Below are 27,198 nucleotides of genomic sequence, written 5' to 3'. Positions count from 1 at the left end.
GTAATAAATAAAAAAACTTTTTATTAGGTTTTACATAGTTTATTCACGAAAAAGAACTTTTGAATTGGCCGGGTAATTTTTATGTGCATTAATGAAGATTTTAAAGAGAGCATTTAGGTAAAATTCTCACGGCAATTTATATTACTTCTATCTTTTTCTCTTCAGTAAAACATAAATTCATTCATCGGAAAAACATGCCTTTCACTTCCAAATGACACTGAGGTGATTCGAAAGAATATATACCGATTAGTTTAGAAGTGGTGACAAATGAAACTGCATACGTACCACCAGTGAATTCCTTCTCTTCTTAGCTATAGTGTAACTCTCAATATGTTTGGCTGGCCCTCACGTTTAAACAGCTATATATTTAGAATGTGATCCGTGGAAAATAACACAATTTCCACTTAAAATTCATCATCTATGTTTCCTAAAATACTCCAACACTGATTAATAGCCTGGTGGCATTTTATCAATTCTTTGCAAGGGGCAACAACCAGTTTTTCGATCTCCGCGTAGTGACTTATTAAGGCTTGTAATGCATCTACTACACGGCCGTCAAGAAGGCTCTGTAATGCTGTGGAGTATTGCTTATTCAAATGTGGAAGCCGCTTTCTTATTTTCATGGGATCTCCTTTAGAACACTGTGGGCAAGCCTTTGTTTGGCTTAACGAAGTTCCGAGTATAAATCCGCAACTGGAGCACTTGTACCGCGTCGCTGGTAGTTTGTCAAATGTTTCCCATTTTTCAGTGCAGGCGATGCACCGACACCGGAAAAAGTATTGTCTCTGAAGAGCAACCTGGCGCTCGGCCAATGGAGTGTTTACGAAATGCACTCCATAATTGTCGAGGAGCTCATCACCAGAACGGATGTTTTTTGAAGCACGGACCACGCAGAACTTGCCACTGAAAAAAAAATGTTATCAGTATTAATTTTGAGCATAGTGCTAGAAGTACCCTTTGCAATTTATTTGGAACCATTTGGTACCACTTATTATCATTGTCAGGGTAATTATATAGAGGCTGCATATCTATGAGAAGATCTGGGAGAAATAAACGAGTTTATATGAGAAAATAATTTACTAATCAAGGAAACCCAGCGAATACATATCAGATTGGCAAAATTTCAGATATAATTTAATATTTAGCTAATTCAAAGGAAGACATGTTTTTTCATGCTAAGGCACGTGACTTATTGTGGTAAAATTGAAGCATGATTATTTCTTACGTTCTCCGTTTACCGCTGCGCCTGGCTAACCCTCCCCCTCCTTCCCCATTAATACAACTCTACAAACCAGACCTCGCGTCCATCTAAAACCTCCTTCCGCATGCCTCTCTCTGGGTTTTTCCTAAACGCCAACCCCATTCCAAAGCTTCCATGCCCACCTCCATCCCGCCAGACTAGGGGACGGACTCCTCAGACCAAGTGGTAACCCTTCGTCCAAACCCCTTAGCCCAAAACTAACTTCTCTTTTGAACAAGGGCCTCTCATTCACACCCACCCACAGAGTAATCCACGCGACAATCCTCCAAAATAATTTTACAACTGAAATTCGCACAACAGGCTAGGGGGCCCCATCCTTTCCCTCTCTGGGGGAAAGGAACTGCCCCCCCTACCCTGGCCAGGAAGATCTGGTACCCAGAAAATCACATAGCCTGGGTGGAGCTGCAGGTACCCAGAGTGCCTTGCCCGGGAATGGAATCCAGGCCCATCCGGTCAGCAGTCCAACGTTCTACCTCCTGGAGTATCGCGACCCACAAACACACACACACATATATATATATATATATATATATATATATATATATATATATATATGTATGTATGTGTGTGTGTGTGGGTCTAGCATATATATGTGTATATATGTATATATACACACACACACACATATATATATATATATATATATATATATATATATATATATATATATATATATATGTATGTATGTATATGTATCTATGTATCAAATCAAATGGCATTTTATTTTGCATAAATGGACATATTATTGATCGAACACGAGATACTGGAAATACCGCGCTTTTGGGGGGAAGGCCAAATCTCGCTGTTTATGCTCTTATCTCGCTCTAAGTCCAAATGTTTTCCATTACTTGGACATTTTCCGTTCTTCGTCAAGTAAGACACACGATTTTTAAAAGAATAAATTTAAATGTAATTAGTGAATTCCAGGCTAGCTGCTATTGCAGTAGAGAATAATTATGATTTTATTTCCCGGAACTCGTTGTAAATCGTCTATGTCGAACCGGTAATCTGACAAATGTTTCTAACTGCTACAGATATTATCCAAAACCAAAATTAACCGGGAGGCTCTTTTATTGAAGTCCAAAGCCCTAGTTTTTTACAACTCTTCTGCTAAAATATTTTCAATTTCAAAGCTTCTGGAACTTATAAAAGCATTTGTGGTACGGACTGCGGGTATATTAAATCACATCCGGAAACCAGGACAAACTTTCATGTTTGAAAAATAATGAGTTTAACATTTTCTCGCACGTAATCTTCCACTTTCACCAGTGCAGTTTCTTCAAGATAAAATCTTAATAGTGAGAGGAAATGAGATAGGCAGAGAGAGAGGCAGCGAGAGGAAAAGAGATTGGGATTAAGAGAGTGGGGGCCTTCATCAAGGGAGTGAGGAAAGAACGTGATACCCAGATGGTCTTATGTAGGCCCTTTAATCAGCAGGATATAGGGTGGAAAATCTAAATAGAAATGTATATGACAGGAACCATTTTTTTAATTACCATTAATCGTTGCCTAGTTCTGCAAAGTCAAGGGTTAAATATTAAATGTATTGTCAATAAATGCACATTCTCCTCCGCATGTAGTGTAACCTTGATTTGCTGGAAGAGCTAGCGAGTTTTCATATAACATACTATAACTGTATCGGTGGAAGCAATAAAAATTGAGCGCCATTATTTCAAGGAAATCATTAGAATTATTTAAAAATAAAGTTTCGTTGCTGGAATATCAAATTAAAATCGCAGATAGCTGCAATCGACCAGTTATGTTGCCTAGTACATATTTTCGGACTAAATTAAAGAACTCGGTTATGGATGCCACCGTGGTATTCAATGCTCTAATTTTAATTTTCCCAATGGATTTGTATTAAAATAAAATGTAAATTTATTGCAGAAATAATGATCAAACTTCATCGTTTATTTAAGGTCAATAAATTGTCCAGCATCTATGTTTGTGCATTAATTCATATGGTAGTCAACATGAATGGTGATGTATATGTGTAATTGTACCTGTTAGTAAGTTAACGTGTACCTGTTAGTAGGTAAACGCGTGCTTGTAAAATGTAGAGGACTCGGCTCCTTAGTAGGTTGATCAAATAAAAATTCGTATAGCACACGTAATTATATATCAATATAAATTTCATTTACTTATTACATTCTCATCAGAAGTAGGACCGTTTGGCAAATGGCATGGCCACGCCCCTCTACAATTATTTACGTGTATTTAGCATCACTCAAACAATTCACCCCGTTTCCTGTTGAAGTCAGAAATGTCTCAATAGGCTGATGAGAGGTATTTTTAGAGCGCATACCCTTTCTTTTAAATAACCTTTCACACATTAAAATCATTAAAAATGCAATTACCCTTCGTTAAAATCGCAAATTGTGTGCGCTACCTTCTGTCCTGAGACCCCTAATCCTCTTAGTCCTCATATTCGATCATATTGATGTCTTCTGAAACCATTAACTCGGTCTGTTTGGTGACGTTTTGGTTTGACTTTTATTACCGCCCTACTTGTCCATTACCAGTCATCTGGCTGACCTGTTTTCAAATGAAACACTTTGCTAATCCTATTTCGCCTTATTTAAACGACGGTCTGCTCTTATGAGAAAGGGCCGTGGTAATGGGTAGCACTACGCAGCTGACCAAAGGGTCTAAAGTTCCTAGGAAACCTCAAGCGGCCTAAGGAAAACAATGTGCCATCCTACCACTATTTTTGAATTCACACTCCGTTCCACTACAAAGGTTAGATCGCCCCTAATCATTCTTAAACATTCCATTGCCTCTCAGTACTCCCTGCGTACATGTTCTGTGGTCTTCGAATTTCTCACGAAAAAATCTCCTTTTCCTCTTTGGCAATTCGAAGATTTATGTCAACGGCCACCAAGCAGAAAATGCGGCTTCCGAAGTGAACGAGCGAGATATGTTGGCCTTCCTATTCCCAAAAATCCACCATTGTCGCCAAAAAATGTCGACTCCTAATTACGTTTATCCAGACAGATTGTGAGATATTTGGCCGAAATTTCCTGCCAAGTGCTGATGTAGTCAAGCCTGTTTCTATGAAAAAAAAGAATTTTTTATTTGTTTCTCTCGCAATTTCTTTTTTTGGATATTTTACTCTCCATAGCTTCCAATAAATCGATTTATGCGGGTGTTTCCTGCTATAGTGACAGCATAGCCTGAAAAATATGAGATATACGCCTTGTAATGTTCACATTTATCTCCATTGATCATTATATATTTGATACCCGTACACACACATTAAATCAACATTCACACGCCCACATTGCTTGGTTTTCATTCGTACGTATTGTCTTCTGTAGCAGGGTGATATAATGTTTTTAATTTATACTAATGTTATTGCAAATGCATGCAAAAGCTTTAAAGGTTATGTTAATACTTATAAATAAATTCTCACCATTAACTACATTCCATCTCCTATTAAAAAATCACGCACTGGATCAAAAATACAATATGTTTATAATTGCAATAGCTGTAGTAGGATTAAGGCTCTTCGTGAAGGGGCAAATCAGTGAAACCACTTCTTTCAACAGAAATAATTTGTGTCTCTAAATGGCAGCTGATAAATAGCGTCGACACATAAAATCCTGGCAATATACACTCTATTTTAACGAATGCATTCATTCATACTTAATCAGTATCACTGGGACACATGGCAATGTAAATATTATTAGAGGGACTTACCACTAATTGTGCCAATTTTCATGGTAAATACACGACATGCTCTTTTTGAGATGCTCACAGTTATAATAAATGCGGTGGTGAATGATAAAACCCAAACATTAAAAAAGAATAGCATGCTCAATTTCTGTAGTTTATTCATGATATTTTATATTCAATAATTGTAGGCAGGTATCGCCGTGCCTTAAAAATGCCTATGTAAACAAATTACAGGCACCAGTATTTCTATAGCCTGGGTCGAGGAATTTCCTCGTAATTCAATATTGGTTGGTGGTGAAATTGGTGAAGTAGGAGGCTCTGATGCTTGACTCACACAAGACGATATTAAATGTTTCTAAAAATAATCGCAATTTTCCATAATCTTACAGCCTTTACAGGTCTGCATACTACTTCCTCCAATTCTATTGATATTTTTCCATTATCTTGGTTTATCTTTCGCTTTTTCCACCTTTTCCGTAGTCAATGGCGTCCTAGTTTTTTCCTATGTATTTTTCGTTTTAATTTTTCTTTTTACCTGCTTTGAGAAGTTACATCCATGTAAAGGATTAGAAACTTTTCCTTTCCTGTATTCGTTCCGTCACTCAAGAATTTTCCACTCCTTGCTGGTATGCCTTTCTTTTACTCATGTTAAAGCTTGCATATTCCATTTCATTATGCTTTTTCCTTTTTTTAATGCATCAAATTTGATTGTGCACGTCATTAGCACTAAACTATATCCCCATCCAATTCCAAGAAACAGTCCAAACTGATGGCAAAGTTTCTTTATGTCTCTTCCCAATCCGTTTCCTTGTATCTCGCGGAATTTTCTTTCTGTTACCCGCATAAAAATTGGGCTTTAAACCAGGTTTAATTTTAACTCAGCGATTTCACCCATAATACGCTTTTGTTTCCAAATAATGGTTATTACTTGCTCTTCCCCTGTATTCTCCCATCTCACCCCCAACTTAGGGTCCACCCATTACCGTAATCCAATCCCCTATCGTTACTACGTGTTCCATAACCCAAGCATTCAATTTGTTAATTTTTGTACCATGTATGCATCTCCCTTCCTATGATTACTTGTTAGTATTGAAAACTTGAAAAAATATGTGCTAGCTCTGATTTTATATCTATTATCAACATCCAATTTTTAATCTATTTGTTTTGTATATTATTATTATTATTTTAGAATTACGTTGCAATTAAGCGATTTTCCTGGTGGCAACGGTCAAGTTTGATCAAAGATAACTCTTACAACGAAAATTACATACATACACGCACTAGAAGAGATAAGAGACAAAATATTCTTACATAAAATGGCACTTCCACATCACATAAAAACAAACTTCCACATCACATACAAAATGCCGTCCACATCACATGCAAACAATATTTCAATAACTACAATGGAGTTTATTACCCAGTGGCTGCTTTACATTTATACTACATATATCTTCTTTCCAATCGTGTTTAAGTCTTTTTGTCGTCCGAGTTACCATTCTTCTACCCACTCATTCCTAATATGAATCGATTACTCCAATTAACCGCTGTCATTTGCTTTACTAACACTGATGCCTTTTGGCTGCAATAGGAATACGTGTGATGTTAACAACGGAGTCTTAGCATTTCCTCGTTACAGGGAAGTATAGCCCGACTGGGCTACGTTCCGTAGCTTACTGGGCAAATTTTTGCATTTGTGGCTATGATAATATCTTGTAGTAAATAATCAAATTTGTTTCCCGTTGCTTTCTACAAAAACGCAATAAAGGTATCTCATCTTTAAAAGGCCCTCCAATCGCTTATGACGTCTTGTAAGAGTCTCATCCAGGAACTGTCTCTTCTGAGACTGGATTTGGCTGTGTATCTGTCTGGTTCCTAACCTTCAAATTATTTGGTTGGGGCACCTAGTATATTTTCTCCAACCAGCAATAATCCAGGGATCAGTAGAACCCAATACCCTACTCAGCGGCATGGCATTAGTCCATATGGAAGGATATTTATACACAATTTTATTGCTACAACCTTTGGTGAACTTCAGTTATTTATTAAATATTCCTGTAAATATTGTTGTTTTTAAAATTATATTAAAAAAATATTCTAGGTGCAATAATTATCTTTCAAAAATTAGGAATTCAGCCTTTAGACAGGCTGTATAGATATGCCATCAAAATAGGAAAATATTTTTATGATAAATATAAAATACCTGATTTAAATAACAGGGAATTACCATTAAGGGACAATACGTGACACAATATATGTAGCTTTAGAACTGAATGGCTTCGCAGGACTAGAATTAGTGTAATTCCATGCATAAATTCGTAATGCATGCTACTACTCTAGACAAAGAAGATCATATCACTATGGTATATGGTAAAGATTGTCTATAATTGTGCGTTGTTTTGATTATCTTAATTCTTTGTGCATAATGTATGTTGAAGATTATACTGAAATTGTGAATAATACATTAATATGAGTAAATAAATAATATTGGTTTTGAAAAAAATATTCTATGCAACATAACTGACAGAAATAAGAATTTATATTTCCCATTTTTACAGGTTTTAACTCTATATACGCACATACCGCAAGTTTTAAAGTGAGGGAGATGCCTGTAAGTTTATCAGTGTTGTGATTTTCGTCATTGTAATATAAATAATGCGGGCGAACGTACTTTTTACGTAGCAATTTCCCTCGACGCCACATTATTAATTTTTAGTGGTTCTTGGTTAATCAAGAAAGGTTTTCCATAGTTTTTCCCAAATGCATACCATATATATATTTCATATTACGTTACTGATATTGGGCTTCAACGCTCCCTTATATTCAGAAATATCCTAAAACTTATCTAGCATAGCCAAGATGATTTAAGAGGGATCGTTTTATCTCTAACATTTTAGAGGCATGATTAACCCCTAAATCTATGAAAAATGTTGTACGTAAATTTTACAGATGTGTAATGTTACTGTAAAACGTACAGATGTTATTGTTCATAATTCATTTTCAACTTAATCGGGCGCGGTTTAAATAGTAACTACTTCAGTGTTTGAAGTTAAAACGTTGATACTGCACCTTTAAAATGGAATTTTCTCGTCTATATCAACGTGATCTGTTTGCTTCTCCCCGCAGTTTTAGAACTATCAAAATAGAGTATACTTTAGTAAATAATTGTCACATCATATTAATAATTATTAATTATCATTTCATATTAGACATTTTGGAAAATAATAAATAATACTATCAATTTAGCGAATCATTGTCACAATAAAAAATATCTTTCGTCTTTCAAAGTCGTTGGATTCATTATTTAGTTTTTCATGATGATTTTGCTTCATTAAAATGTTAAATATGTTATTGATGAGCAATACCGGGGATTCGCGAAAAATCAAAACTTGGAATATCGAAACTATGTTTCATCAAGTTCAAAACATGAGGTGAATATCGACAGATTTCTCAGTTTTATAAACTTGGTCAATAGAAGTTTTGTAAAAATCACTTTAAATTTTTGGAAAAGAAAAAAAACGAAAAATTTCGTACGTTGAACCACAAATATGGATCTTATTTGTGTGACATTTTACAGTTTTGTCTGTTCATTTGTAAATTTGTTGTCGGGTTTCAGATTTGCCTATTTTGCGCGTATTTACTTATTACGATTAATACGTTTCATTTGTAATAAAATGAATTGCAATTTTCATTCTTTACATGAATAAATATTTAAATCACTAATGTACATCCCATCATTAGCTATGCTAATTACTTAACGTGTATTACTCTCTCATGGGCATATTTAATTTTACTGCTTAATGGACAAATAAAATTGTTGAAACAACACCACTTTTAATATCTATGTAATTTTTATGGAACGGATAACACGGTCACCTCTTAGTTTCAGCGGATCTATTTTATTATCAAGTTAAAAATTCCGCTCCACTCAATAAATTTTCTGCCACAACAATTAAATTTGTAACACTTTCCTTAAGATACATCGCATTTTCAAAGGATTTCGTAATCTTAATTGATATTGCCATTTATTGCAGTCATTCTATCCCCTAATATCAGAATGGCGCGGTAAAGGTTAAAACCATAATTTAAGATAACCACCTCTATATCTATCTTGGCTTAGAATCATTATATTTTTGTAGCTTCTAGCTATGATACACTAAAAGAATTGGTAAGTTATCGAGGTTAATGCTAGTATTCCGTTATTAACCACATCCTCTTTTGATGTTTCTGTATTGAAAACATGTAAGCTAAATACTAATAACAACGTAATGAACCTTCTGTCATAGGTTAAGGAATAATCTTGCTTCGGAAGGTGAGTTCCCTCTGACAAGTTCATTTAGTATTCTAGTCGAGAATTCTTCCATAGCTTGGCTTCTAACTTTCCAGAAGTTCTCTGCTGTTTTTTGGAGAAAATATTACTTTGAACCACCAACCTTTAAGCCAAAATGACCTTTAAAAATTTCGCCTTAATCACTTCAGCATTGAATTAAGGCAGCCTTGCATTTCTCAAGTGTACGACTAGAATGCATTTAGGTTCCTCTTTAGTTACCCTTGTAGCAATTTGTTTTTTAAGGCAGGGATAGGTTTGCGCATAATTTTTTGCTTTCGTTTTGCATTCTCTGAGTTTCCCCTTTGAAATGTTGTATAACTCTTTTCATTACCTTTAAACGAATTTCACCTTTAAACATTCCGTGGAGAGTAAATTCCAAGCCATCTTAGCTCAGTTCAAAGCCATTCGTTTTAGCATCATAGATCTTCAATTTTCAGTTTAATTTTCGGGGAATGCACAAGGAGAAGTTTTATTTCATATGAGTTAGGCCAAATGCAGAATGTTCAGAATGTATTAGATTCCCTGATGGAGGATGCTTTTTGAAATGAATCGCATTACGCAGATGAGATTAGATAAACTTGAATTCTGAAAAATTATATATGAGGAAAAGAAAGTAATTGTACCGAGATTAATAATGAAACTAGGATTGGTTTCAATTCAGAAAACCATCTGACACTGATACACTTAAAAGACCATTGAAATCTCAAATTAATAACACAAAATTTTGCTTAATACAAAGTTAATTTAACTCAATCACATTCACATCAATTATTTATTTTCCGGCATGTTTCACATCTTCAACCAAGGAGTTGGTCAAACTTTTCACTACCTCTGATAAAATAAAATTTATGCACATTTTAAATAATAGTAAAAAATGTGCAATGCATGAATGAAATATTTTTATTCAGTTCCTTAATTTTTTAGAGCAGGGGTGGTTCTGCCTCCAGGAAATAATATTCATGCGTCTGTCGTAGAGTATTTAACAAGCTCTGATCTAGTGGGATGGTCTATCACCCAGAGGAAACTGTCACAGAAGCGATAGCGTAACTCAATGAGCAATAATTATCGCATAAATGATATATTATTATGTTATTGAGCGTCAGGAAAATATAGATGTTAATTCGTATTGCATATTTTAAAAAGTGTTAAGATACTTAAAAGAGAAAAATATTGGCACAAAAGAGGAAGTCGATAGTAGAAAAGGGTTTTAAATTTTGCTACACCTACCTTAGGGATTGTGATCAGCATTGGTGAATGCCCCATCTGCGTTATTAATCAATATATGTTGCATAAATTGATTCCTTAAACGCGAAACCGCGCATGGTATGTAAGCACATTGGTTTTTCAATGAACTCTATTAATTGTTTGGCAATATTTGTTGCTTGAATTTGCCTATATTTGTGAGGGTAAGTGGATAATAATATAAACGACGCAAAGGAAATACCTGTATAGTCTTGGATCTTATGAGCATTGAACCTGGATGGAAACTTTTCTTTTAAGAGGGATATTATAGACGAAGAAAATACGAACGCATAACAAGGGTTATGAAACAGACCAAACAAGATCTGAAAGAGTGGCCGTTAAAAGCAATTTCTGAAAAACGTACTAATCTACATGTTTTCCCGAGAGAAGAAGCTTTCACGAAACCATGCTATCAAAGTTCCTCGGTAGCCAATTTTTGATTCATATATATATATATATATATATATATATATATAATTATATATATATATATATATATATATATTCATATATATATAATTATATATACACCGGACCTGAGGGCCCGGGTACGATTCCCGGGCAAGCCTCTCTGGGCCCCTGCAACTCCACTCAAGCTTTGTGATTTTTCGGGTACCAGATCTGCCTGGGAAGCCATCGCCAGGACAGGGAAAGGAGCTGCCCCCCTTCGGCTCTGATGGGTGAATTTCACACGCCGTCGAGCTTAGTACTAGGTAAACTCTACCATCACCTACGAAACCGACCTTCGAAATGATTACTGTATATATATATATATATATATATATATATATATATATATATATATATATATATATATATATATATATATATATAACACTTTTTGAAAGTCTCACGGACGTGAATAATAATGTATAACACAGCACTAGTGGACACAGACAAAAACACAGAAACACACAAAAAAGAGACTCACTATTTTTCGAATTTTCGGTGGTCGTGACCACCTTTATCAAGGAAGAGAGGGACAGAACTGAAGGGAATACGAGGGCTAGAGCGATGGATGGAAGGGGAAGGTGGGGAGAGAATTCCGAAGGGACGGGTTTGGAGGGGCAGCGTTAGAAGGGTAGGGAAAATGTAGAAGGTGATGGGGATGGAAGGGGGATGAAAATATAATTGGAGCAGGGTAATTAATGCCTAATATTGATTCCTGGCCAATTCCAGGACTCCAAGAGCCAGATGAAGGATTGCTCTAATGTTTTCAGTTTCAGTGGAGGATCAGAGGGTGGGAGGGATGCTATGATGGATACACTATAGCATTTATCAAAGGGAGTGTTGTGTTCGGAGGCGTGTTTGGGGATAGGGAGCATATCAATTAAGGAAGAGTTTTTGCATGAGGCTCGGTGGTTGTTGATTCTGATATTGAGGGGTGTGGTGCACTGCCCAATATAATAGGCAGGGCAAAGTTGGCACTTCAGAAGGTACACTACATTAATAGATGTGCAAGTAGAGGAGGGAATTGGTGGGAGAGAGTTAAAAAGCGGGTGGGAGAGGGATGGGATTTTGGTTTTGAAAATAGGGCATGTTTTGCATCAGGGTTTATTGCATGGCTCGGGGGTGGTTTTAGGACGGGTTGGGGATTTAAGGAGTGAATTAGTTGATTTGAGGAGATCGGATAGGTTGGCGGGGCATTTGAAAGTAACTGAGGGGCATTTCGGAAAAGGTTGGCGGTGGCATTATGATTTTTTAGGATAGGGTAGAGGTCTTTTAGGATTGATCGTAGAGATTCTAAGCCCGGGAATTACATTGTGCAAATTGAGAGAGGGTGGGGTTCCGCGGTGGAGGAAGGTCGGAAATGAAAGCTTTCAGGGAATCGGTACCATGTGGCCAGAGGAGGAAGATATCATCGATGTATCTGAGCCACAATAGAGGTTTCAGTGGTTGTTTTGACAGGAATTTCTTCTCTGCGAAACCAAGAAAGAGGTTTGCATAGGAAGGGCTGAACCTGCTACCCATTACACAGCCCTTGATTTGTAAGAAGAATTTATCGTTAAAGGAAAAGGAGTTGCGGGTGAGGATGAACTCGGGAAGACTAAGGAGAAAATCTGTGCTGGGTATGTGTGGCACAGGGCGTTGGGAGAGGTAATGTTTGAGAGAGGAGAGACCTTCTGAGTGGGGAATCGATGTGTATAGGGATGTTGCATCTATAGTGGCCATAATAATCTCGGTATCTGGAGGGTGGGAGGTTGATTTTAGCCTTTCCAGGAAATGGTACGAATCTTTGCTGTGTGACGGTAGGGAATGGACTATCGGTTGGAGATAGTGGTCTGCAAATGCAGAGATTCTTTCCGTTGGGGAGTGACGGGAGGATAAAATCGGACGACCAGGATTCCCAGGCTTGTGAATCTTTGGAAGGATATAGAAATGAGGGGTGCGTGGGTGGGGAGGGGAGAGGAGGTCCAGGTCTGAAGGAGATAGACCCTCATTTGGCTCTTTTTTGTGTGTTTCTGTGTTTTGTCTGTATCCACTAGTGCTAAGTGTTATACATTTTATATATATATATATATATATATATATATATATATATATATATATATATATATATATATATATACGTATATATATGTATATCTATATACATATACGTATATAAATGTAAAAAATTAACAAACGTATATATATATGCATATACGCATAAGTAAATATATATGTATAAACATATATATTTAGATAAATATATATATATATATATATATATATATATATATATATGTATGTATGTGCAAAATCTGTAAAGAAAAAGGTGAAAATGGTCTTTATAAGTGCAAACTGCTTAACGGATCACAATCAGCGAGATTTCACCTTCTAATGGCATCCGAAAGAAGTAAATCACCAACTTGCTAGTGACCCTATCCTCACTAGTCCACAAAGAATAGCGACTTTTTCTGAGCTTGCAAATGCTTGGTATAGAAATTCTTATATCGGTGAAAATGTAATAAAGATGTTAGAGAAGCGGCACGTGTGCTTTGAATTTTATTTTAACCTCGTAACAGGTGAAACTGAAACTTATGCAAAGATCCACCAGGCATATGGAGATAAATCTTTCAGTGGCGCACAGGGTTTGCGTCACTACAACTACTTCCAGTCTGGAAAAACTTCGACCGATGAAGAACCGAGAAGTGGACGACCATCAATGTTGTGTTTTGCTAGGAAAAACAAATACTTATTTGGTAGTTGTATATATTTAGCACCTACCTTATCCAGTAGATTACTTAATAGCAACATATATATATATATATATATATATATATATATATATATATATATATATATATATATATATATATATATATATATATATATATATAAACCATAAACACAGCAATCAACCCTAAGGTCTGTTTGGTAGTTCATGGTAGAGTTCACCCAGTACTAAGCCCGACGGCGTGTGAAATTCACACATCAGGGTATGGGGGTCAGTTCCTTTCCCTATGCCGGTTATGGTTTCCCAAAAAGACCCGGTACCCGAAAAATCACATAGCTTGGGTGGAGCTGCAGGTGTCCAGAGTGCCTTGCCCGGAAATCGACCCCGGGACCCTCCGGTCAGCAGTCAACGCTCTACCCACTGGACTACCGCGACCCATTATATGTATATATATATATATATATATATATATATATATATATATATATATACATATATTATGAGAGAGCGTTAAGGGAAGAGCGTTGGACTACTGACCCGGGTCCGGGTCCCGGGTCCGACTCATGGGTAAGTCTCTGGGCACTTGCAGTTCCACGCCCTCTAAGTCCTTTTTCGGGTACCATATCTTCCTGGGAAACCATAACCGGCATAGGGAAAGGAAGTGGCCCTCCTTACCCTGGTGAGTGAATTTCACACGCCGTTGCTGTCGTGACATATAATTCTATATTTTATATTTATTAGGTAATCTACCAGTTAAGGTAGGTTTTTGGATGGACACAGCTAATAAATAAAATATTTTATGACTCCTAACAAAACACAAAATCCAGCATCCTACTCTATATCAGGTCCCTCTTCATCTCTGAGTACTTCCTTCCTCCCTTCATCCCGTCCAACATCCCTATTCTGATCCTTCCCTTACCTCGTTTGCCTAACATTCTCCCCACAATTACAGTCTTCAGCATCCCGCTGCCGGTCAATATGCCCCTCATCCATTTTTCCTGCCTTCATAGGATTAATCCCAACAAACCCCTCTCTTCGCCCACCGTACCAAGAACTACCTCATTTGTTTTCTTCTCGGTCCATTTAACCTTCTCCATTCTGCTCCACAAACACATTTCAAAAGCCTCGGTCCCTGTCATCAACCCCCCTCCTTGTAAAGCCTCTTTGCTTAGCGCAATTTTTCTCCTTATGTTCCTACTACTTTGACCGTGTCGGTCCAAAACACTTCCGAGATACGTAAACTGTTCTAACCGCTATAGTTTTTGCCCTACTATTTTATTGTCTAGGTTAGCCTTTTTCTTTATAGAAAACCCATAACCTTTGTTTTATTAATATTGATTTTCATCCCATACCTGTCGCACTGAATTTTCAATTCACCCAGCAATGCTTGCAACCCCTTGGCTGACTGACAAACTAAAGCTTGGTCATCAGCGAAACTAAATGATTTTACGAATCCCCTGCCCACTTTCATTCCTACCTCCAGTTCTTCCCATGCCTCTTTAATCATTTCCTCTGCATACAGGTTGAACAGCAATGGTGATAATGGACAACCCTGCCTTACACCCCTTCCTAACACTGCCCATCCGGACTTCCCGTTCTCCTCTCGCACCTGAGCAGTCTGAGAAATGTACAAGTTTTGGATTAGCGTCCTTTTCCTCCAATCCATTCCTATTTCCTTCAATATACTCATTGGTTTTTCTCAATTAACTCTATCAAACGCTTTTTCGAAATCTACGAAACAGGCAAATAACAGGGAAACCATAACCGGCACAGGGAAAGGAACTGTCCCCCCAACCTATATGTGAATTTTACACGCCGTCGGGCTTAATACTGTAGCATCGTAGCATCAGGCTAGAATTCTACCATCAACTACCAAACCGACCTTAGGGTTGATTACTGTGTTTATGGTATATATATATATATATATATATATATATATATATATATATATATATATATATATATATATATATATATATATATAATGTACATCAAGATAGCAGCAGTAAATCAAATATTCCTTCTCCTTAAAAAATTCTTAAATCCTTTTTTCCCTTGAGAAAGTTTGTTTGACCATCGAAAATTCGGAAACTTGTGAGTTTCTTTTTTTTGGGTGTTTCAGTATAGTTATTTGTTAGTGCTGTATTGATATACACTATCTTTATATTCTACCTTACGGTTTATCGTTACCACTGCGTGTATCGACCCCCAACCCTCCTTCTTTGCCCCTACACCTATACAAACCTGACTGTGCGAACCCTTTTCTGCTTACCGCCCCCATCGTCTGGTTTTCCTCCAATATGTACTCCTTAACTGGAAGATTGTCCACCCACACTTAACTAAACTACGGATCCCTTTGATCACACTCCCGATTAAAAATCTTAACTTTTGTTTGAATCCCATTTACTTCTCGCAAAAAAATACTTTTAATTTAAGACCTTTCTTTTCCTCCAATCCCCAAAATCAACCAAGTCACCATTCTTACTGATACTATCAATTTTAGCCGGAAGATAAGATGGAGGGCTTTATAGAATACCAACTTGTACGCCAACAAGAGGCCAGTAATATCCAAACCACCTTACCGGCTTTTAGGTGCCCCGCGAACCGAAATCATATATTTCCAATCATGAAATAAAAACCTGAAAGAAAATTTTACTTATTTAAAGAAGGGAACTGTAATGGCCTTAAATGCGTGCTAACAAATCAATTTGCTAATTGCAAGAAATATAGTAAACACTCTAATTCTCTGGATACGAGTAATCTATTCCGTGACTTTACGCGCTCAGCAGTCAACAAGTTTATCACCAGTAAATTTATAAAAGATAAAACGGAACTTTAAAGGTTGAAAGAGGATTTTAGAAAATCATTGTGACGTCTAAGGCTATGTCAAACCAAGATGAAAAATCGACGGATCATATCTGTAGCGACCAAAGGAATGAGATAAACAATGATCATAAAATATCTGGGACGAATTCCAAGAAGGAATTTCGGAACGCGTTAAGCGAATTAAAAAGGAAAATCTCAGCAGAAAATATCACAGAAAATCCGTCAGCAATTTGGTCGTGCGTCAGAGAGGCTCAGGGAAATAAGTCTCTAGTTAATTCTCTCAAAAACAATTAAGGCAAAAGATTAACTAGAAGTATGGGAAAGGCCAACTTATTGAATTTCTTCTTTCAAAACTTCTTCACCAATTTTTCAGCGAATGTCCCCGATAGCTTACCAATTTGTACCCGCCACCCGTTGTCTAAAATTGAAATCTCGTATTATAGAATATAATGTTTGCTGAAAAATATTAAGCCTAATAAATTCTACCGGCCCGATTAAATACCTGCTCGGATGCGTAAGGAACTGACACCGGATATGGCACCGTATCTAGAAATCATATCTAAGAAGTCGCTAGTAAACCACAAGGTTACCGGTGATTGTAAAACGGCTAATTTAACCCCAATTTTTAAAAATGAAGACAAAGAGGGACACATCAATTTCAGACATTATCCCTCACAACCTTGTAATTTAAAATCATGGGACCTATAGTAGGTATAACGATCATGAGACACCTTAATATTAAGGAGTGGTTGCTGAAAAATCAGCCTTGTTTCTAAAAGGGTAGATTTGTTGAGACAAAACTTACATTCTTGGTCCATGATACATGAAATCCTACTACAGGAGAGAGCAATGTTCCAGTGGAAGCGGTTTTTCTAGATTTTCAAGAAATCCTTCGACAAAGTACCTCATAGTAAACTTCTCACAAAGCTATAATATAATGGTGTGGATAGAAATTTCCTCGGTTGGGTTAAAGGTTTTTTGAATGGTCGGGTACAAAGGGTAGTCATGAATAAAGTTAGCTCAAATACAGTAGAAGTCACTTCAGGTTTTCCCCAGGGAAGTGTTATCGGAAATATTTTATTCCTACCTTACGTTAACGACATTGACTCCGTAATCACTAGTAAGATACGTTTATTTGCCGATGATGCAGAGGTTTATCCGTAATCCTCTGGACACAGCTGCTCATCAAATGACCTAAATGCAATAAAACGCTGGTGCGACACCTGATAATTAGATTTAAACTTAAAAAAGTGCGTGGTGATGAATTCTAGGAAGCAGAGCAATTCCCTCCCGTGCGCCTACTGGATCAGGATCACGAAAATGGAATGTGTAGACTTGATTGAATACTTAGGAGTTACCCTCACCCACGACCTCTCCTGAGTGAAACTCATTGCCATCGACATTAAAACTTCACTATCCATCAAAAGGTGTGTGGCAGAGGGTGCAAGCACTAGGAGGGAAGAGTAGGTGATAAGGGAGGCTTATGGGAGAGGAAGAAGAAAGGGAAAAATTGTCAGTAAAAATCAATAAAATAACGTGCAAACTTCTTTCCGAGCATGAGGAAAACACAATTCAAAATATGGGTTAGAGTACCTAATAATTGGTTATTCGTTATACGAAAAGAGGCAATAAAAAATAACAACAACCATTTATACGACAGTTCTCTACCATAACAAGAAAGGTCATGCAGAACTGAAAACTAAGAGTAGGAAAATCTACTATCACTTGGACATTAAACTCATAGTCTCCGCCTCTCAAGGGACGGGTAGGGAAAGTAAAAAACCGCTGTAGGTAGCGGAGGGCATGAGGCGCCCCCCCCCCCCACAGAGAGGGGCTAGGGATGAAAGGAGACGTTGGAAAACAGCAATGAAAGGCAGGTAACATTGTACTGAGAATTTTTTAATTTCCCTTCTCTCGTACTTTTTACTTGACAAAAAAATACTACACGAGATTATCAAAAGTGTATGCATTTAGGTGAAACTTGTTTTGGCATGCATGGGTATGAATTTGGGTAATACGATGAATATGCGGACAAGCTAGCTATAAGTTAGGATTTATTGGAAGAGTACTGGGTAAATGTGAAAAGACTAAAGAGAAATGTTATCTTCACTGGTTAGGCCTCGTTTAGAATACACTGCTATGGTATAGTTGGATTGATTGCCGAATTGGATCCCGTGCAGCGTAGAGGAGCCAGACTTGCAAAACGTTTTTATGATAAAATATGTAGCGCATCAAAATTATTAGAAGAGCTGGGGTGTGAATCACTAACGGAGCGAAGGTTAAATTATCTTGCATAAACTGGAAATGTCTCTTTAGCAATGATTTTGAACATGTAATATCATACAATAAAATAATATCATAGGGTAGAATAGACTGATTTAAAATGTAATTTTTTCCACGAACGATAAGGGTTCAGAATAATGTTGACTAAACGTGGTAGGGATAAAAATATCAGGGTCAAAATTAGTCTGGTGTGTATTCACCACCTGCCACACACCCTGGCAGTGGCTTGCAGGGTGCTAAAAATGCTTAAAAATAATAATCCCTATATTATCCTTTGAGAAGAAATATGACTGCCTATACATCTGCATAACTTACTTCCCTGTCGTGCAGACCCTGAAAATTAAACTTAGAGTTCCAATTATTAGAGATTTCAATTCTCTCTGAAAACTAAGCCACCGCCAAGCTACTCACGAAATGCCTAACTATAACATTTAAACGTCCAGCAAATATTTCTAATATTCCAAAATCCATTCAATCAATCAATTAAAAATCCATGCAATCGTGCTAGATGCAAAACTTGCTCCATCCTTGTAACAAATTCCATTCCGCAACAACAACTGCTCAAATATCTCCCGTCCCTCCCTACTTCTTTCTGCATTTCTAAAATTATCATCTACCTCCTACAATATATCCCCTGCTAAGCTTTTTATATTGGCCAGTGCACCATGCCCCTTATTATTAGAATCAACCACCACATAACATCCTGTAACCTATTCTCCCCATCCGCCTCCCTCCCAGTTCTCAGACATGGAGCTACGGACAGCGAAAGTTTAGGCAATTGCTGCATAGTATTCATTATTTCAGCCCTCCCGCCATCAGCCACACCAATCAAATTGGGGACTCTTGAGCTACCATCTCGTAACTCTCCAACAGAACGCTTTTCAGTCTTTATTCTTTTTGACCATCAACTTTTGTTCAATCCTAGCTTCCTTTCGTTAAAGATATATCTCACTTTCTTATTCGACTCTGTTCAAGTTCTCTCCTTAAAAATCATAATGACCACCGTCGACGTTACATCCCTTCACACCTCCATCTCCAACACCGAGGGCCTCTTTTTCCTTCGATATATCCTCAGTGAGGTCCCTCTTCCACATGTTTCTTCCACTAACCTCTTACATCTTTCCAATTTCCGTTAGTTTAATCCTGTTACCAATTGCCCCGGTTCCAATTACACGTGGCTTGTTTTCTATTAGCAACAGCCTCTACCTCCAGTCATAAGGTAGCGCTATGGCAAGTATATTCATGCCCTCATGACCCGATCTCTAGCTCGCCACCGGGAAGAAACGCCTCCTCACAACCGCCCACTGTAATTCCTCCTATGACTTAGGTGTGTAAATGATATTTTCCTCCACTGGAAGCATGGCACAGATGCCCATCAAGACTTAATTTCCTTTCTAAATACACACTCTACAGATCACCGATATACATGTTAGTATTTTCCTTTCTTGGGGAAAATTTCAGACCTCGGTGCAAATTGATTCAATTCACGCAACGGCAATTACATTTCAATATTTGCCAAATAGCATGCACTAAACCGCCATGCTACCTTTCCATCTGAGGACACCGCATTTGTAACAAGCCTGATGCCCTTAAGAGTTTTCTTTCTGGCTACCTGTCTCTCTTCTCCGACGCGATAACAAATAACCCTCTCTCAACAATGAAATCAACGTACACTCGCGTCTCACCGAGCAACCACAATATCTAGTAAGTAGTTTTACTATCTGCACCAAAGACTTCCCCGTGGTGCATTTCCATAAAGCCTTTATTGAAGATATTTTCCCTTTCGAAGCCAACTTTTTAAACCACTGCTGACCTACTCCCCTTATAAAGTTTCCTTCAGCTACCTCAGGACATCTCGAAAATCTTTAGAATATAATTTTACATCCTTCAAAGCATTACACATCCGAAGACACGCCGACTCCACACAATTGTCTAAGGCCACGTTCAAGTCTCACCAATCTTATCCTCTCCAAAATAACCTTCTGTTTCTTCTCCCATACTTCCCACCTCATCTAGAATTTATAGCGACGTTATATCTTTCCTTAGCATATCCCTTACTGTTATTAATTAAAAATAGCAATTTTCCACAAAAATAAATTTTAATGCGACCGGTTTCAGTGTTACTACATCATCATCACCTGATGATGATGTAGTAACATTGAAACCGGTCGTATTAAACTTTATTTTTGTGGAAAATTGCTATTTTTAATTAATCGTGATATTCCACCATATCACGCCTGAAACGTCTCTTTTTATTCCTTACTGTTATATTGGTCAATGCACCACTCCTCTAGAGTCTCGAATCACAATCACAGAAGATTTTGTAATCTTTCTTTCCTGTCTTACATGCCTCCCAGCTCCTAAACACGCCTTCTCTCACAGCAAAAGTTTTGATGATTGGCGACAATGTTTCTATACCCTACCCCTCCCCTCACAGCTACGATTCTTCAACTAAACACTTTGGGAGAAGCATGAATTTGGCTCGGCAATCGTGCATGTGCCCCGGAATAATTTAATTGCGACGAATCAATGAACCCCAGCCCACGATCCCCATGCACGACCGATTCCCACGAACCTCTACCCCTCTTAGAACCGATATCCATTAGCGCTCGTCCCGATGTGCCCATAACCCATCCCCTCATTAATACCTAAAAGTTTTTCCCACCCTATACTGCAAAAATCCCCTTTCTTTGCTCTTCCCTTAACTTCCAGTTAACTTCTTTCTATAAAAATGGTGGCTGGGCATCCACCGAAAATTTTAAAAATCTTCTATGAGTGTTTCGTTTATTTTTGTCTGATTATTTGTGCATAAATATAAATAAACAAATGCATGCTTATATATATATATATATGTATTTCTATATATATATATATATATATATATATATATATATATATATATATATATATATATATATATATATATATATATATATATACATACATACGAGGGTCATCCGGAAAGTAGTACCCGTTCGTGAAATAAAGACACAAAAGTAAATATTAACAAACATAAAAAATTTTATTTGAAAGAGGATACTTTAAACTACTTCTCAACATAATCTCCAAGCAAATTAAGGCATTTGTCATAACGTGTGACAAGTTTCTGTATTCCTGCTGCATAGTCCTTCGCCGCCAGCTCATTGAGATACGCGAGGGACCCATCTTGCACAAATTTTTGCATAATGCAGATGGTGTTTAACAATTTCATGAACAATTGTTCGAGAAACATTGGGAAAATGCTCACAGATGTCATCAATTGTGACGCGCCGATCGTTCCTCACGAATTCGTCAACTGAGCTCACCAGTTGGTCTGTAATGACAGACGGTCTCCCCGAACGCTCATCGTCGTGTGTGTTCCCCCTCCCCATGTTGAAGTTGCGACACCACCGCCGAACAGACGACTCGTCCATTACATTGTCTCCATACACCTCCTTTAATTGGCGATGAATATCACATGGGCGAACGTTTCTTGCATTGAGGAATTTAATCACTGCCCTCACTTCACAACTGGCGGCGTTCTCAATTTTTTTAAACATTGTAAACAATCACAGAAACAACACAGGCAATGCTAGCGTCACGCAACTTGGCTCAGAGAAGGCAGACAAGCCACTGAAGCTATCTGACCTCGTCCAGCGGCTACTCGCGTCGTCAGCACTTCATGCGGCACGAACGGGTACTACTTTCCGGATGACCCTCGTATGTATATATATATACCACATAAAGAGGCGTATGCATACCTCGTAAAGAGGCTTAAGTTATGGTTCTTGGACTGCAACCGTTCGAATGTTTGACCCAAAACCTTAATAATATGAAAGCATCACGTTTGTGTGATTCGTTCATCATGATTATAAAATAAATTGTCGGCGACGCAAATATCCATTATTATTTAATTTGATTCAAAATGTCTTTCGAAATTTACCGCTCACAAATTTCTTTTCATAAGAAATAGTGACATTATAATTTTGATCTCTCGGCGATAGGATAACTCCGTTGTTTAAATGTGTAATATCAGTAGAATAATTATGATTACATGGAATTAATATTTGTTGAGGTAAATAGTGGTGTCACTTCCGCCTCCACAGGGTGAACAATTTTAGCTTCCAATTAAGCACTGTAGCGCCGTATCAAAAGCATTTCAATGGATGGCATAGTAAGTTCACAGGTTAATGCAGTAAGAGACTACCGGGAAGACTACGCCTCTCAGCGAAGAGAAAGGAGTTATCTCCTGCATAAACCAATAACAATAGGAGAAAATCGATGAAATAGCGCTGAAATTCCTACGTGTAGTTTTCAGGGCTTTTATGAGTTTGCACGAGATAAACGCGGCACTGCAGTAGGGATGTGACACCAGATAAGAGCAGCTCTCTTCGTCGTTAAAACTCTATTTTCCCCCACGCTTCTTGCATTTGGCGATAAATTATTGGGAAAAGTGTGGCGTCTTCCTCAAGGAGATTAAAGCCGATTCCTTGCAGGAGCGATTAACTTAACCCGACAAAGCTGTTACTCTGCGGCAATGGAAATAAATTACATCGGGAGTTTACTAGACACGTTGAAGCGAAGGAATTGCGTATTTTACTACAGTCACAAGCTCATGATTTTGATTGAGGGTCAGAGGAGTTTTCGAATCCTTTGCTCAAGAGCCGCCAATTTGTGACGCCAGTTTAAAGTCCATCTTAAGCGGATAGATTATCTGACAGAAGCAGATAATGGCTTCGATTCCATTGGCTAAGTGAGAAGGCGATGCATGTGACTAAACTTATTTTACCATTCATAGAATTAATGACAAGGAGTGCATTTAACGTAACTTTGACATTTAATGCAATTGAATACTTATGTCCATTAATTTCACTTTAACTTGGGCATTGAGATACACTTATTTTGTTAGCAATCTCGTCTTATTTTTTCCATGTGAATATTAAAATAATTTAAGTAAAAGTTCTGAAAATAGGTTTTTATTTTAATTCATTGCAAATATAACACTAAGCTAAGATAAGAGAGTGTGAGATTCATCTTAAGAGTATTATTCGGATGCATGTAAACTTCTAGGAAGTAGGTAAAAAATTGTGCGTCCTTATGCGATGTATCATTCTAAAGTTTTGCCTGAGGAAAATTTATATTTTGAATTTTCTACACTCATCGAAAATGTATTTATCTGACCATCAATATCAGGATTTGGACCGTACTTTTGGATATGCTTCCAACGTAAACGATTTAAATGTTTTAGTTAACATGGCACAACATAATTTAAAACATTGCACTGGATAGATTGTCACAAAAATAGCTAGCGAGTAATCGTTATTATAAATATGCAATGTGCAAATTTTGAATGACCGATATACTTAGCAGGTTTTCCTCACTAATATCATCTCATTATTATCCTTTCCTTCAATTACGCCCTCAATCCCATGTCATATAAAACGAAATTAATTGCGCTCTAGGGATCACGCCCTATTTCGTGTTAAATAATTAATATATTTAGGCTTAAACAATGTATTCTGAGCCCGCAATCCTCACTTCATCCACAGAGTTGCCCTTTTCATATTCATCATTCTATAAAATACCACAAAATAGGTTGTTCCTATAGTGGGGAGTTAAAAAGAGTTTCTACACCTTATTCTAAGACGCATATTCCTATGTACTCGTAAACCCAAGCATTCAATGCCTCTTTAGTTCTACTTCTTTCACAAGGGTCACATTTATTTAAGATATCCCTAATGCTGCCTAATATATGATTCATGGTTACTGTCTTGCTATCGACTGATCCATTTGTACTCATTATAGAAGCTATTCTAATTGTGGCTTCATTGGAAGTTCCAAAAATCTATGAGACACCAACTCGAAATTCCTGACATGAAACTTAGCCTTCCCATTAAGAATCCGGATCCGACACTATGGCTTCGCAATTGCTTTAATAATACTTTTGAAGCTTAACATCTTAAAATGCTTCCTAATTTTAAAATGTCTTAACCCTTGCACTTTGTTTTACATACGGAGAACATCCTGATGTCTCAAAAATATGTAATTTACCACTCTCGTCCTTTTCTTGGACATATTTAACATAGCAGGTACCATGCAAGATTCCCATGCTCCTATATTAATAGGTCAATCTTACCAAATCTAATGCGTCACCCGGCTAAGGTTCGATCCTCTGGCTAATTTAGTACAATTTTGATAATACAGAAAGTTAAGGTGTGCAAGGTTATTGAAATTTGGACTAACTGTGTCCCATGTAGTTATCCCTATTATCTTTTGGAACAAACTGCCTATCAGTTTTGGAAAGTTTTCCAAAGTTTAAGTAAAATAAAAACCTAAAAATACAACCTCAGCAAGTAAAAAGAGCTAATTCCTCTTCCGCGGGGTTATTACGTTAGCAATTAGAACGTTTTTACCATACCAGGTGATCTATGCAAAGTACCTAGACAAAGTTTGTTGTCTTAGGCGTAACTTTATGGAATTTGCATAACATATCGAAATGTAATGAAATAATTGACTTCGTAATTCCACACACTTTTGGTGTGTGGAATTACGAAGTCAATTATTTCATTACATTTCAATAAGTACCTAGACACCGAAATGCGAATATTTTGCAATATAAATGTTGGATACCTATTCAACAGCTTATATATTTGACAATTTTCGATTGTAGTATATTTTATTTGATCTAACCTAAATATCGTATATTATCTTTAAACGACCTATATGAAATAACTTTTCCTTTAGCCGTGGAGGATTCTACATCTACATAGTACCCCGCAAGCCGCCGCAAGAGCGTGTGGCTGTGGGTGTTAGGTCACCACCCGTCAAAGAGAATAAAACCCCATGCAATGTTCACAAATTCATTCCAATTTACACCCATTAACTCGTATGTTTTTTATGTATGTATGTTTGTATATATATATATATATATATATATATATATATACTATATATATATATATATATATATATACATATAAACAAAACTTTGATAATTTACAAGCATGCAAATATATATACTATCAACTAACATACATATGCACCAACGAATATACCTTATGTCTACGCAAAGTTTAATCTCGTCCTGACTTATAAATTAAATTTATTTAACATTTCAATAGTGAATTTGTCTCTTACTATTACGATTCATGGTTGAACGAGTATTTGTATCTAGTAGCAACAGTTTTAGGGTAGGTGGCCGACACTCAAGGTCATTTGAGCCGTTAGGGATGGGTGGGAAAGGAGAAATGGTAGAGAAAAGAGACCTGGCGACCCCTCTTTTTCATAATTTATGTCCCGTTTGCCTCTTTATTTGTTCTAAAGTTTCAAAACTGTGCTTTGTCTAAGTTAAGTACTAATCCCTATTCCTTTCACGAATCCGATATTGTGCCTAGGCCACTATAGAGTAGTTCGAAATCTGTTTGGCCCCTTTTTTCCCTGTACGCCACCATGCTGACAGAAAATAATCTGAGATTGCTAATAATGTGCGAGCTAAAGTCATTATTCTATGTTAAGAATAGAAGAAGCGGCCCTATTAGACTTCCCTGGGGGGACCCCAGTTTAAACTCTTAACGGCTGAAGAAAAAAATATTTAGAATGGGTAGCTTTAAAATGACCGTAAGAAACTCAAATTCTCCATTACATATTTTATATCAACCATTAGTTTTCATATTGCGAGATACAACATATAATTGACGCCGTTTAAGTGAATTTTGGTCAGAACTTCAATTATCTCTTCCCGTCGAATTACTCTAAAATATGCCAAATGCTATTTATTTTATCAAAATATTTTAGGAGAAAGGTTGTCGCCCCTTTTCTCGATACCTAACCACCTGTTTGAATAAACAAAAATGCCCTCTGGAAGAGCAATGCATTTGAATATACTTAAAGAATTATTTCTCTTCTCTTTCACGTTTAGAGTCATCAATCATTTTTTACCTATCCTAACCTCATTTGCAAAAAAGAATTGATTATGTTCAGGTCGGTGTTTTTAATTAGCCTATTGTCTTTGCTAAAGTTGGATTTGAAATCAGGCATCTTTTAATTTCAATGTGCGTATAATTTTTTTTTAATTCTCCAGTCTATTTAAACATATATTTCATTACTTTGGATATTTTTAAATTCATTAAATATTCTGCTTGATTAAAAAAGAGCTTTTCAGTCACTTAGTAAGATTTTCAGATACTTTTCTCCAATAAATGGGATGTAACATTTCTAAATGTCAACTAGTGAAGTACGTATTATCTTCGTTTTAGCGAGGCAGTTCAAATTCATTGAATGGCAGAAAAAACCGATTGCCTATATGTATACCAGAATAAGCCGTCTACACTGCACTAAAAAAATTAATGTCCTTCAATTACATTTGTGAGTGTTACAACTCTGGTATGATGATCTATCCAATATTCTCCCCTCTGGATAAACTCATGCCCCCACCTAGAATTA

At 36.9% G+C, this 27,198-nt stretch overlaps 1 protein-coding gene across 2 annotated transcripts in view; it reads right to left on the bottom strand.

Annotated features, from left to right (window-relative positions):
* Window positions 1-27,198, bottom strand: part of LOC139685886 (SET and MYND domain-containing protein 4-like) — a 70,262-nt gene continuing 43,064 nt past the window's right edge. For both annotated transcript variants that reach the window (XM_071583014.1, XM_071583015.1), the window contains exon 5: window positions 1-903. In XM_071583014.1, coding sequence (XP_071439115.1) covers window positions 405-903 — 499 coding nt within the window. In that variant the 3' untranslated portion in view covers window positions 1-404. The remainder of the gene's footprint in view (window positions 904-27,198) is intronic.

Source organism: Hetaerina americana, unplaced genomic scaffold (genome assembly GCF_022747635.1).
Source record: "Hetaerina americana unplaced genomic scaffold, ioHetAmer1.1.p SCAF_12, whole genome shotgun sequence".
Classification (NCBI taxonomy): Eukaryota; Metazoa; Arthropoda; class Insecta; order Odonata; family Calopterygidae; genus Hetaerina; species Hetaerina americana.
This window is presented reverse-complemented; position numbering and strand designations above follow the sequence as displayed.